The following is a 14,509-nucleotide window of genomic DNA, read 5'->3' on the forward strand; positions in this document are numbered from 1 at the left end:
CTGTTCACTAGAGGGATATATGCCATGCCTTCCTCAATCATTAGCTTAGCATTCAACTTTGAAAAGTGGCTGCCAACTTAGGGGAAAAATTTATACAGGTCTGTAGAAGGAAGAGGTAGGATCAGCTGGAATTTTATCATGAACTGCACCAAAATATGGCCAGAGGAATCTAAAGTGGTTCTTCTCCACCTTTAGATATAACTGAGACTCTTGCAACATTGCCCCATCTTTCCCTGATGAAGGGCTCGTCCTTGATCTCAGTAGCACACAACAGAAATGAATTCCACAGACCCACTGGGCATCATGGAAAGCTGTTTGCCACTGCTAGGTCCATGTTCTCCACCTGTCAGTTCTCCAGCTATACAATAAAACCCATAGAAATGCTGACTCATCCTTTCATTCATTGAAGTGTTTCTAATCAGCTTTCTAAAACTGATCTCCCCCCCCCCACCCTGCAAAAATGCTCTCCAAAAATTTTTATTTCATGTTTTTCCTTTAGAATCATGGAACCATAGAATGGTTTAGGTTGGAAGAGACCTTAAAGATCATCCAGTTTCAACCCCCCAGCCTCAAGCAGGGACACCTTCCACTGTCCCAGGCTGCTCCAAGCCCTGTCCCACCTGGCCTGGGGCACTCCCAGGGATCCAGGGGCAGCCACAGCTCCTCTGTGCCAGGGCCTCACCAGCCTTTCTCCTCTGAATCTTCTTAGCCTGGATTGTTCTTTGTCAGAGAGGGCAAGAGTAACTCTGAAATCATCCCAGAGAAGGCTTTACCCCCAGAAACCCAATATTCCCAATGGGGTTACACTCCATTCTGTTCCCAACCCCATCAACGCCCATGTTTTGACTGTACCTTTGCAGAGCATTCCCTCACATAGGTGAGACTGGTCTGAGCTGGCACATTAAACAATCTCAGGCGTTTGCAATAAAAGCTGCTCTTACCTTGGTGCTTTACCTCAGCTGCAACTGCACCACCACCTCACCCTGGCAGCTGTGTCCCCTCTGCCTCAGCAGCCCAAGGAACTGCATCAGCAGGTCCTGCTGTGCCAGCAGCCACTCTCCTTCTCCAGTCAGCACTCCAGGACATGAAGCCAATCCCAGCACAAACCACCAATGTTCACCTTTTCAATAACACCATTTCTCCTTGCCTTCTTAGTCCCTCAGACAATTTTACATTATGTCTCTTAAGGCTTAAAAAATGAAATCTAACTCAAAAAATGAAACTATGGAAGCCTCAAATGTATTTCAATCAATTCTTGATCCATTGATTGAAAATCTCAGATGATGCCAATAGAACAGCAGAACAACTTTCCTCTGCAGAAATCAGTCTTGCACCCTACTAATACTTTTGGTTTTAATTCTACTTCTAACAATTAAGTAAATTCCTTGGTCACATGAGCAGCCTTTTTAACAAGCTCACTGAAGGATGCTCCCTTGAAATCCTTTCACAAAGTGCACCAGAAATGCACATTTACAGGTTCATGGTACTGAAGTGGTCACTACACCCCCAAAGCCCTTCAGGACACCCAGCTCATTCCAGTCAGGGTGGATGACTCATGTCAGTTGGCTTCAGTACCCTCTGGACATGCCAAAAACCCATGAGCTTCATCAGCAGAAAAAAGCTGACTGGTTGTACCTTCCCATTATTCTTTGGGCTGAACATCAGAGCAGAGGTTTTAATATTTTAACATTTTCATCTTTCTTTCTTTTACTCTAAATCCCAGACAACCCAGCAGACAAATTCCTCCTTGGGCTTCCCATTTCCAATAAACTGCAACTGTGCTTATATAACTTCAGATAGTTACTTTAAAACAAAATATTTGGGATCCATGGTCATGCATGTACCTTGGGTTTAGTTTGGGGGTGTGTGTGCTAAGATTTATTTTCCAAAGTCTTAACCAGGCTTGATGAAACCCTTAAAGCTCAGAGGTTTGCAGGACATGCTTCATACCTTATTCACCTTGGCCCACAAGCACACCACAAACATGAGGTCAACATGTAATATCAACCTCTGGAGCCCAGGGATGCACAAATCTAAATATTTACAAGGTTAGTATGTCCAACATCCCATGTCCTCTGCATCCAAGCTCATACCCATCCATCCATCCATCCATCCATCCATCCATCCATCCATCCATCCATCCATCCACTGCTACTGAACCACTATTGCTGTTCAGAGAACAGAACAGCAACCCAACAGAACCCTGGTGGGAGAGATTCCTGTTCACATTCACCTGCTGCTACAGTAAAATCCAGAGAAATCAGGGCAGAGCAAACTCTTCCTTGGGTAGGAGTTTCTGAAAGGTTCAAGTCTGAAATGCATCAAAATGCACTGTTTGTTTGGATTATCAGCTTCTTGAGAATAACTTGGTAACAAATCACTAAAACCACCTTAAAAACCAGGTCCCTGCAGGCTAAAATTGAGAGACTTTCTTATTGTTTATGTACACAAAGGCCAAAGTTAATTTTCACCTTTAATAAGCTCATGATTCTTTGTTATTTAATACTCTGTAAAAAGGTATTACAGATTATTGCAGTGACTTCTAAAGAAGATGGACAGCCAAGAGGCTGAAACCACAATATCATATACAGTGTGTAGTCATTGATACTACCTACTACAGCATGAAGAAAAATACTTTTTAAATAAACAGTATTTAACTGAAAACATAAAAATGGAGCTTTCATTCTTATAGTATGGTTACACAGCTATATTCCAAGAATAACATTTTAAAAAATGCTAGATCTTGAAAGGCCATAGATAAAAAGAGACATGATGAGGATGAACCAGTTTTGCCCAGAAACGCTATAAATGAGCACACTGCACAGTTTTTCAGCAAATCCTAGTTTTACCAAGCCTCAAGAGGCAAAAGCCTGAAATGTAAAAGCTCCCAAGTTGTCTAGCTAGTCCTCCTGTGTTGCTCTGGCAGGCCCAGTGAGCCACACTGCTGGCAGACAGCGTGTCACAAGTGATCCTGGCTGACACGGATCCCATCGGGAAGAGACGCCCGGCTCCTTACGACGCCAGCCCCAACAAAAAGCCTCCAACAAAGCCACTGGACACCACGATGTTCTGCTTGATAAACTCTGTTGACTGAGAAGAAAAAGGATATTCATAAAGTTAATTGTGTCTGATGCTATTATTTAATATTTATCACAACAACAAGAACACTGGACTTGTGGAGAAGGGTGCAAGGGGAAGCGATGTGACTAAAACCATATAAAAATAGGTGGCACCAAGGTACTGCAAACTGATTCTCAGCTGTTTTTAAATATTTTCACTGTATTTTAATATTTAATATTTATTTTTAATATTTTAGTATTTTTAAAACACAGTGAACCTTAAAAAGGAAAAATATAGAGGAATTATTACAGCAATTTCATGCCAATACCACTCTTGTTTTGATTAAAGTAAGACATGTTTTACAAACTACCTTGTCAAAAAAAGCCTGAGCATCACCATGACTTCAACTGCAATCACATAGTAATTGTTTAGAAGAAAAAATACTGCTTTTTGGAAGATCATTGGAAAAGCCAGTTTCCTAACAACTTAATCCTAGGAAAAACCACTTTTGCATGATGACATGGGTGTAGAGTATTTCATGAAGTAGCAGCACAGAGTATAACACCTTTTATCAAATGTGCCATTTCATAAACCCTCTCCTTCAAACACTCCAGACTGGCAACTAAGACACAGTTACAAGAAAGTCATATAATCTGAGAGGAAAAAAACAAAGGAAAACCAAAAACCCCATCCTATTCCACCCATTTCTGCAGGGCAATAGTTAAGGAGAGGCTGAGCTATTTAAGGTACAGAAGCAGCAAGAAAACCCTCAAATCTTGAACTTTCAGTTCATATTCACATTAAAATTTCAGGAAATTTTTATTCAATCTATATGCAACTCCATACAGACTAAATCTGAGATGTCAAAACTCATTAATTACAGAACACCAGTGTGGCTGCTGTTTCACTGGCTGCAGCACATTCACAGTCAGGATTCTCAGTTATTCAGAATGAAACTTAGATTGCATGCATGGAACGTGAAAAATATGTAAAAACAGTCTTTAAAAAAACCCCAAACAGCCACAAAATTGATGAAATGGAAGTCTTCAAATGACAGGGTGAAACAGCCCCAGTGACACTGATGAGTATCACAGCCACCTCTTCTCAACATAGTAGGCAACTGGCAGATTCTGCAGCCAGATATTGTCCAAAATGTATAAAAGTGAGATAAAATCACAACTCCTGTTACAAAATAGCTACAGCTTTTCTGCAGAAAAGTCATTCTTGCCCAGACAAGTAATTTTATTATCAGGAGTCTAAGATTTGGATTTTGTCTTCGTAGTTACCATGTTTTACCCACACCATCCTGAACTTGTTACCATGTCATGACCTTACTGCCTTTGTCACCTGCCAAGAACAAATTCGTGTGTCATTTTTAACAGTGACCAAACCAGAAAGCTGAATGAATAAAAGACAGCACAATCTGGTAACTTTAAATCAATTATAAAGCCAAACTATTTTTGATGTGTTCCAGTTTTGCATCTGCATTTTCAACTCATTATCACCTGCAGTGAAGGTAAGAAAATCTGACTGGTAAAAAGGAGTTTATCACCTCAGACTCACCTCTTCAATGAGAGTGTTGATTTCAGGAGCTGCTTTATTTGCACGCTTTTTTAACTGTTTTTTTGCTTTGTTTACATCTTTTTCAACTCTCTTCCAGTCAACTTGTACATACCCACTATGACTAGCAATCTAGGGAAATAAAGGCAGTTAGTACAGCTGCAATTCACATTTCATGAGTCAAAATACATTGTTTTGGTGCCTATAAAATGGTTTTATTTGTACTTATTACAGATACAGGAAAAGACATTCTTCCAATTTCAGCAGGCTCTCTGCTTCAAACCTTTCCTCAGTGACAGCAGTTCAAATTAGAACAAGCAGTGGCAAAGTTCAAGAGGAGACTCTTGTTAATGTGACCAGTTCTCTGTTTTTTAGTTACAAAAGCTTTGCAATGTTTTTCCTTCAGCATTTACTGTTACTTTACTTGTAAGAAAAATACATTCATAGGACAACAATGAAAAAACTCTTTTGTTTCAGCTTCTTTCAGAATTGTAGAATTCTGATTTGTGGCAGAGTATCCAGGGCTAATTAAAATCATCATTAGAAACACTGAAAACTCTATTTTATCCTACACAATTTAAACTGTCCAACAACAACAAAAAATGTACTCATTACAAGAGAATTCTCACCCTTCTTACAAAACAAAACCATTAAGTATAAAAATAACACAGCCTGAGAACAGCACAAGTTCTGTAAAAGCAGAAAAATGAATACATTTGAGGAGACTGGTTCATACCAATTTAAACATAAACTTCCAAATTTTTTAGCCTGTCTAACCCAAACCTTTGCCTTGTTTCTTTTACTAATTTTGATTGGTGAATGTTCTAGAAAACAGTTAAACAACTCATTATTTGGGGAAAAAAAAGGAGAAGAAAATCAAAATTAAGGATTACTGGTTATTTTAACTGTTAGGACAAATAGCAATAAACACTAAACTGACATATAAATGATTATTATGCAAAAACTCTCTGTAAAGTGTGAGATTTCTCAGGTACTTCTCAAGGTCACATGTGGGTGGGAAATCCACCCAATTACCCAACAGCCTTGTATGCAAACTGCCCAGCTGGTAAACATAAGTCACAGACAGTGAACTTTTGTGGAACAGATATTTAAATATACAATTTATTAGGTTTAGCCTAAATACAAAATTTATTCTGTTTAGTTTCACATCACCTACAGGCTCTGAAGTTTGACTTTCACATGGATCTTTCCACCAAATAACTGAAATTAGACCATCAAGCTTGTACTACAACTGCCACAGTAACTAAGCAACCTATCTCACCACAAAGTGAGGATTTCATAATCCAGAAAATAATAAAATTAAACAAGTGCCAGACAGATTTTGTCTGAATTCAAACCAAAACTTCTAGAAGATCACCTCTGCAAGAAAGTCAACTTCAGTTTCCACCTTTGCAGAATTAAAAACCCAATTCACTGGACAAATGCAAGATGAACTTAGTATATTTTAAACTCTCTTTTACTTTATGCTTCCAAATGCAATTAATAACAAATTAATTGACTTTGCCTGTCTATAAAGCCATTTATTCACATGGGCACTAGTGCCAGGCAGGGCCAGCTCATTAAGGGCTGTCTGTAAAGCATGAAAGCAAAAAATATGTTTGAAAACTGTACTGGCTGCACATCCAGCCACTGGATGACATAGCAGGCAAAGAAAAACAGCTGCAAATTGTGGCAATTGTTATTCTGTGAATTTAACATGACCACAAGAATTTCAAAAAGGCCCCAGCATTGAATTGGTGCCTTCTCAGTCACACAACTGAAAATTAAATGTGACTGATCTACTCAGTCCAACACAATGTAAGAAATGCTAATGTATCTGCTTGCTTGTAAAATGCAAATGGCTCTTGGAAGAAACATTTCATTAAGACAACTTTAATTAGCTCAGTTATCCAGAGAGCACAAAGATGAGGCAGAAGTTTTTAATTAAGATCTGTTTGGAACTACTGCAGAGCTTACACTTGTATCAAAACCAGACATCTTTTCTGCCTGAACTTTGTAGCCCTGAAATAAGAGCTTCCAAATTCTACTTATTGAGTGTTTATAAAATAAGCAACAGAGGGTAATGTTTTGAATATGAATTTTAACTGAGAAGAAAAAAACCCTGTACTTTGGCAGTGACAGAACCTCTGTCATATCTACTTTGGCTGCAACCCCACTAATTACATAATTTCATATAGAAGTGCAGAAATAATACCCCTGAACTCAAATGTTGAAAAAGTAGATTTCAACTTTTAGACTCCAACGTATCATAAAAATCTGCTTGCTTATAACAGCGAATTAACATAATGCAAATTCTCAAAATTTACTATTTTTTTAAACTCAGGTCCTGCAACATCCAAGTAAAATAACAATAACCCATTATCATATCCATATTTGGATATATTAAGGGGTCATATAGGTCTATACATATTAATTGGACATATTATTAAAGGGACCTGTGGGGGTGGATTTTGGGGTTATACATTAATTTCTCTATATATGATAATAGAATAATAGATATATTATATACTTATCTATATATTCATAGTCCATTATTTGTTCAAGACCTTCCAAAAGTGTTGAAAAAATAACAGAATTTTTTTCAAAAAGGCAATTGAAGAAATACATCAGTGCAGGAACACTAAAAATGTGTTATCTTTCTTGACATTAATCAAGGAAAACTGAGAATCTTCAAGGGCAGACCTCATTTTGGGGGTGACACTGGAGAGGCACACGGGTACTTTGTTATTGTGAAACACTAACATGAATAATGAGCAGAAAAATGCTTTGGAGCAAAAAATTGGTACAGCAAAATGGGACATAAGAATTTTAATTTTTTTCAAGGCAAAATTGAATATCCCACTGAAAAGTGGGATATTCAACATAAAACTGAATCCAGCTCTTCCTCACTAAGCCCCCAGCCTCAGAAGCAGGTTGGGCCTTCCCTGGGAGTGTCACTGGGATGTCACACTGGGGTGCAAATGGTCCTTAAGGTCCCTTCCAAGCCAACCCATGCTTGGAACCCTTGATCATCATGGTGCACTGTACAAGATAAAGCCAAGGACATCTCAGAGTTTATTCTGTTCCTTGTGCTGTTTTCACATATTTACCTTTCCTAAATTAGAACATAATTGAATAAAGAATTCAATTTAATTCATCAATGGCATATTAATGGACTGGGGAAAAATGTGTTAGTGAAAGCACAAATAACAGAATAAAAATCCAATTTCATTATTAAATAATAGACAATGCAGGACAGAAAAAGCTGTAATTTGTATGCTCACTGGAGAGCAAAAGACAGTGAAATTGCTCTTGAGGATTCAGGATTTTAAAAACAAGAACAATTATTTTTAACCAATTCATTCCAGTAGAACCAAGAGTACTTGAGTTTGTACCTCCTACTCCAGGATTGTACCAAACTGTGCTGTAGAAATGAGAAGTTACACAAGGAAAATCCCTTACTTGCTATGAGAATTGCACTATATTTCCTTAATACAGTGCCTGGATACTGCCATTATACCAGCATATTTGAATAACTACTTCTACTTCACAAAAAAAGCATAGTTGATAATCAAATAAGAATGAATTAAATTAAGGGTGGAGATATTCACCACAAAGATGTGATAACAGATTATTATTTTGAAAAATTGTGCAAATTTCATATAATTTTTATTCTTTTTCTCCAACTACTTTTCATATAATCTGTATTAAGACTATAGTTCTAAACCACTTACAAAAACATGAAAATTTTTTTTTGCTTCCTGTACAAACTGACACTGAATGTATTGCTTTCAGTTTCCTACTACATTTCTTGAGATGAAGTCATCACCCACTGAAGAAAAAAATGTTTTTTAAATTTTAAGACTGAAATGTTTCACTGAATGGGCTTTAGCCAAGAATCTTGCCTTCTGTAGTTATTATTCTTGTTCTAGCATGTAATTATAATGTCAATATTGCAATCAGCAGCTGAAATGAAATCTGCAACTTCAGAGAAATTTACAGATAAAAAGGAACTTTCTAGTAATGTGCTGAAATACTCTTCTGCCCACTCAGGGGAAGCACTGAACACGTATTCATAGAATCAGGATGTGTGATCTTTAAATGAAAAAATTAAAGACTACAGAAATGTAATTACACCATAGAATTTATGACTCAGCCTTAAAATGCAAAATGTTTTGAATTAAAGGAGAGACCAAGGCATTTACTTCATTTCCTTTCAAGAGAATCTGATCTTACTTAAGATATAGACAATCCAATCAAAATACTTAACTCATATTTCCTCTTGGATAATGCTCCTTCTTGGATGCAGTGTAAATGACATCAACCAAGAAATCAGACACTGAACCACATGGCAAATCTATTGCATGGACAGGAATACCTGCAATGTATTCCCCAAACTTCAGAGCTCAGCAAGGAGAAATCCTGCACAAGTGATGTGTTTTATTCCCTTTCCATTCTCCTTTTCCTACAGGTCTCAGCTTTAACTTTGCAGCTCCCTGTGGTCAGGAGCACTGAGGAAGGCACCTGCAGCAATCTGCTGCCTCCACCCTGGCTGCCTCTGTCTGGCAGCTCTTCAGTCACACTGATAAGAGAATTATCATTAATAGAATTAAGATCAATGATATACAAAACATGGGAAGAGGAAAAAACCAAACCAGCCCCCAAACCAGTGGGGACCATGATGATGGAGGAAATATCACACAACAGCAACACTGCAATGTATTACACAGCAGCAGGTACCACCCCACCCTTGCTGATCAGTGCTTGACTGCACCAGCCCTACAATCAAAAGAAATAAAAGCAGGATATGCCTTTCAGAAACCCTCCAGGGTGATGATGGAAAGAAAAAATATATCTTTAACCTCCTCTCTCAAGAAATTGTCTATCATTGAGCCTAAGTAGCACCAATCTATATCACCTAGAACAATCTGAGGAAAAATGAGAAGCTCACAGGTATTAAGGCATGAGAAATTCCAGTAAAATCCTGGCATCTTACAGAAGGACACATGAAATTCTCCTTCACTTAAAGTTTCATCTAATTTAAAAGTTTTTTGGAAATATATCCTCCCCTAATCACAGTATCTGATGAAAAATGCAAATGATCATGCCAGATAACATAATTAAAAACTTCAGAACCTGAAAGCCAGCAGAGAGGGAAATGCAATGAAGCTGTCAAAATTCAGCCAGGCTTTAGAGATTCAATAGATAAAACAGAAAAACACAGCTCATCCTGGGACCAGAACAAGCTTTCCAGGCAACTGCCAAAGCAGCCTAAAGCTGTGATAAAATTCTCAAACCAATGTAAAACAAATACATTTTAAATTCTCCCTAACCATAGGTTTACAGACAGTTCCTCTCATCTGGCAACATCAAATCACACACAGAACCTCAGCTTCTGCACAGAAGTTCTCTTGTCTTACAACAAACTATTTCACAGGACAGAGCAGATTCTGATTTACCACTGAGTTTTAGAAATGTCTCTTTTATACATTTGTACACAATATTCCAGCTCAAATGCAAGGTTTTGAGTGATAAGAGTAAAAAGATGAAGTAGATAAGAAGCCTTCCTAATTAAATGTTACCCAACAGCTGTGTTTTTCCTATTGTTTAGTAAATAACATTTGCCAACTTACAAAGCATGAAATGCTACATACTTGAAGCAGGAGAAAGCCACCACCTACTGCAGTTGCTGCAAGCTTTCCGACCTTCTGGAACAAAAATCCCGCACACCTTAGGGGAACAAAACAAAAAAAACCCAGTCTAAGGAAGTTTTCTGCAGAACAATGCCACACCACACAATTCCTGACTGCAACCATCACCATGATTTCATTTCAAAAGCAAGTGTATCGTTTCATATTTACAGATTTAAAAATCAAGGCTATTTAATGGAAGCAATGTTAAATTAACAATTTCTAAAGCAAGACAATGTAATGGTTGCTTGTTCCTGGCTGTCTGATGGTCTCTTTAAAGTAAGCTTGAGATCTCTAGATCTTACTGCTATTAAATGCAGCATGTTAATAAAGCACAGCATAATTACATAACAGTGCTGCTGTAACTGTTCCCAAGTGGAATGGAAATCCATGATGCCATAATTTACATTAACTGCACAACTCAGAACTGAAAGATCTCAGAAAAGCAGCACAGCCCTACCACAAGAGTTAAATCAGCCAGGGCACTCTGCTGGGACATGGTGTTAAGTCTGTTTTTAATGGATCAAGGCAACCAGAAAATTACCTTGTTCTCAGTCTCCAACCCCTCCCTCATCAGCTGGAGAGCAGCACAGATATTGATATTGCAGAACACAAAGATAAGGCAGGAAAGGGGCCCCTGGAGGTCACCTGGGCCTGTCCCCTTCCCAAAAGTGCTGCAGAGCCCAATCCAGTCCCAAAGCCCCATCAGGCTGCCAAGAGCCCTGACTCAGACATGAATCCCAAGGCTGATGGTTCCACAGCTTCCCTGGGCAATTCCAGGGTGTCTAAACACTGGCCCACACACAGAGGGGAATTTTCCCCCTGCATATAAATAGTGAATTCTTATTTATATACATATACAGTAGGCACCCAGAGAGATGTGCATCGACAGATACTGAAATGTGCATTTTCCACATCATTCAATAAGCCAGTTTTTATGGATGCCAGATGAACTATTCCCTAGAAACTTCTGAGTTTACATGTACACGTGTAACTTTTAAAAATAATTTTAAGGCTACAGAAGCAAATTAAAAACTCTGACTGAAAGCTAAACCCACTTCACAAAGCTGTATTGAGCCTGGGTACTACAATCTCATTTTTAGTATATTTCATCTTCCAATTCTTGCACAATCCCTCTTTAAAAGTCACTGTGCTACCATAATGGTGTTTTTCAATGAATTTACAGTTTTTCTGTGTACTGGAATGGACAAACACCACCCAAATACCTCTGAAAAATAACAAATATCTTTGCTGCTCAGGCTGTGACCACATTTTCCAGTTTAAGTTCTCATCTTTACTGTCTAGCTTTCATCATGAATTATTCTAGTATAACTAGGCTATGTTAACTATCAGTTAACCTCAGAGCAAACTGTGAATTCACTCAACAAGGCTGCAGCTCCATTTAGAAGGAAAAACAGTCTCCAAGAAATGGGGCTCTCAATTAAAAGTATATTTTGTCAACCTTTTTTCCTCCCTTCACTTCTTTCACCTGTAAAATATGTCTCAGCCATAGTATAACTAAGTTTCTAAATCTAGACTAGTAAGGAAATAAGCTTTTCCATACAAACTAAAAGCTACATGCATTTTCCATTTATTTCTTGTCATTTTAGAGCTCTGACATTTTCCCAAATCCTTTCCACAGTAACTACGATGAGTTCCCTTGGATAACTGATGTTCCACCACTATTAAAAACCACTTCACAACGATGAGTCAGAGCAACAAGCTAAAAATTGTTCGCACACGAATAATCTCGATCAATGCTAAAGGAAATCCCATTAAACACAAATTTATCTGCTCCAAATACCCTTGGAAAGGGATCTTGTAACAAAGTTATGGAAAGGGAAGCTCCCTCACCAGCCAGTCACACCTCCCATGACAATCTGGGTGGCCACAGAGTATTTCTCTACAATGGGCCCCGAGCTGCGGCCGAACAAGCGGTTCCACCAGTGGTGACGCCGAGCGTATTCCGTCAAATCCAGCACTTCGTAGGAGTCATCGTCACTGTCGTGCTCTGGCAAAGAAAAAGCAATTTTAAAAAGTTGTTCTCTCAGTTGTGGAGTAAATTAATGATTGATGTGAAAAGCCCAGACTCGGGTTTGGGCACTAACTGGGTAATTCAATGGTGTAAATTGTAGTGTGCAAGCTACCCGTGGTCCAGCAGCTCCCAGAACAAAGGGTTTGGGGATGCTGTGCCATCACCAAGGGAAGGTGCACAAGGTTATAGCAGTGTATAGTCAATAAAATCCAGTGTATAATCAATAAAATCCATGACTGGCACTACAAAGGTGAACCAGAATCCCCCACCTGTGCAAGTACAGGAACCAAGAGGCATCAGATGAAACTACCAGTTAGCTCGTTCAAGACAAAGAGAAAAACCCAAAAAAACAAGAACCAAAGGGACAGAAAACACTTAGAAAGATGAAGAACTTGTGGCCCAGTGCTCTCCTCAGAGGACCAGGCATCAGCATTTGAGACTTCTGTCCCTTTTCCACAAGTGAAACGGATGATGCTGGGACTTCAGTTAAGTTCCATGTTCACAGGACAATTCTGCCAATGTTTCCAAAACAGGCATCACACAACTTCAAATTAATGATCCTCAACACCCTGTATACCTGAACATCAGAGGAAAGAGATGGGTCTAGATTTTTAAAGAAACATATTTTAAAAGTGTATCACATTCTGTGACATACACACATGAACGGAAGGCCACTTAGTTTAAATATATTTAAGGTTAAATCTAAATTCAGCAATACTGGTTGGACACTCCAGAAAATAGGAGCAGTTAAATTATGACTTAAAGTAAGATTGTAGATATAAACATTTTATTAGAATTTTGACAGCTTTTTAACTTGTACTAACAGTATGGGTAAAAATTTCAAAGACTGCAAGAAGTACACATGTAGGTGTGCATTATTTCCCTTTATTACCACATGTTTCTGAGTACTAAATAATAAATAGCGAGATCCACAATGTTAAAATGTTGTTATTGAGTGTTCTTTCTTTGAGGTATTGAGGACAACATATTTAACTTCTTTAGATGGAGAATATTAAAACACTGTCAAGAACAGCTACATTAATTCTGCCTTTAAATTATTATTATTTAAACCAAAACTCGTGTACACAAGTATAACACGCTCTGTGGCAAATAACACTGCCAGAGCGTTTTCTACTGATAAAAGATACTCCCTGCATGCGGCAAATGATGTTCTGGACATGGCCCAAGCACATCGAACTGTGCCAGTGCCGAGAGGCGCCGCACGGCGAGGCCACAGCGATGCCCCGGGAGCCCCGCACGGTGAAGGATGCGGCGGCCATGGGGGCTGGAGGCTCCCGCTTCCCGTCCCGCTTCACCCCGGCACCTCCGGCTGCGCGGCCCCGCGCTCGGCCAGCACTCGTTCTGCCTGCCCAGAAGGGGTTTCGGTGGTTAAACCCGGGAAGGAGATTCAGCCCTGGTGATGCCGGGGGTGCCGATGCGCCGGGCCGCGCGGTGAAGGGGAGAACACGCAACGGACTGGGGAGGCGCAGAGCCCGGGCCCTCCCTCCCCGCCCCCGGGACGCAGCGCGGGCAGCGGGAGGGGGCTGCCCGCCGCCCCCGAGAGGAGGAAGGGCGCCCGCCGCGCCGCCTCCTCCCCGCTCCCGTCAGGAAGGGGCCAGCACTGACCTGAGGCGGAGCGGGGCCGCCGCGCCGCCATGTTGGCCGGTGCTGAGGCGGCTGGCGGCCTCCCCGCTGCGCCCCCAGCGGCCGCGCGCGCCCCGCCCCAACGCGGTGCCGCCCCCTCGCGGCCGCTCCACGCATGCGCCTCCCGCCCCCTCCCCACCGGGGTGTCCCTGGCGGGAGAGCCGAGGGGAGGGGGTGCGTGCTGCGCATTTGGGAATCGTGGGGCGTCCCGAGCTGGAAGGGACCCGCAGGGATCATTGAGTCCAGCTGCCTGCCCTGCGCAGGACACCGGAATACTCCAGCCATGTGCCTCAGAGTTACCCCAGCGCTTCTTGAGCTCCGTCAGGCAGCTGTGACCGCTGCCCGGGGTAGCCTGTTCCATGCCCAAACACCCTCTGAGGGAAGAACCTTTTCCTAATACCCAACCTAAACCTGCCCTGACACAACTTCAGGCCATTCCCTCTGGTCCTGTCACTGTCCCCACAGAGCAGAGATCAGTGCCTGCCCCTCCTGTTCCCCTCACAAGAAGCTGTGACTGCAC

At 40.5% G+C, this 14,509-nt stretch overlaps 1 protein-coding gene across 2 annotated transcripts; it reads right to left on the reverse strand.

Moving 5' to 3' along the window:
- Positions 1–2,455: 2,455 nt before the first annotated feature.
- Positions 2,456–14,053, reverse strand: FUNDC1 (FUN14 domain containing 1). Of its 2 annotated transcripts, none has more exons than XM_058018532.1 (5): positions 13,972–14,053; positions 12,165–12,321; positions 10,275–10,350; positions 4,624–4,752; positions 2,456–3,090 (listed from the first exon to the last, which is right to left on the reverse strand). In XM_058018532.1, the coding sequence occupies exons 1-5, from the start codon at positions 14,000–14,002 to the stop codon at positions 3,013–3,015; spliced, it is 471 nt and encodes a 156-aa protein (XP_057874515.1). In that variant the 5' UTR covers positions 14,003–14,053; the 3' UTR covers positions 2,456–3,012. The 2 variants fall into 2 exon arrangements, with proteins under 2 accessions (XP_057874515.1, XP_057874516.1); XM_058018533.1 differs by lacking the exon at positions 13,972–14,053 and adding an exon at positions 12,615–13,090.
- Between the last annotated feature and the right edge of the window lie 456 nt (positions 14,054–14,509).

Source organism: Melospiza georgiana, chromosome 2 (genome assembly GCF_028018845.1).
Source record: "Melospiza georgiana isolate bMelGeo1 chromosome 2, bMelGeo1.pri, whole genome shotgun sequence".
Classification (NCBI taxonomy): Eukaryota; Metazoa; Chordata; class Aves; order Passeriformes; family Passerellidae; genus Melospiza; species Melospiza georgiana.

Coding starts and splice junctions, on each gene's coding strand:
- FUNDC1 (XM_058018532.1), bottom strand. CDS start 14,002: ATGGCGGCGCGGCGGCCCCGCTCCGCCTCAG. Junction 10,351..12,164: donor ATGGGAGGTGTGACTGGCTG/GTGAGGGAGCTT, acceptor TGTTCCCCTAAG/GTGTGCGGGATTTTTGTTCC. Junction 4,753..10,274: donor GTGGCTTTCTCCTGCTTCAA/GTATGTAGCATT, acceptor TTATTTCCCTAG/ATTGCTAGTCATAGTGGGTA.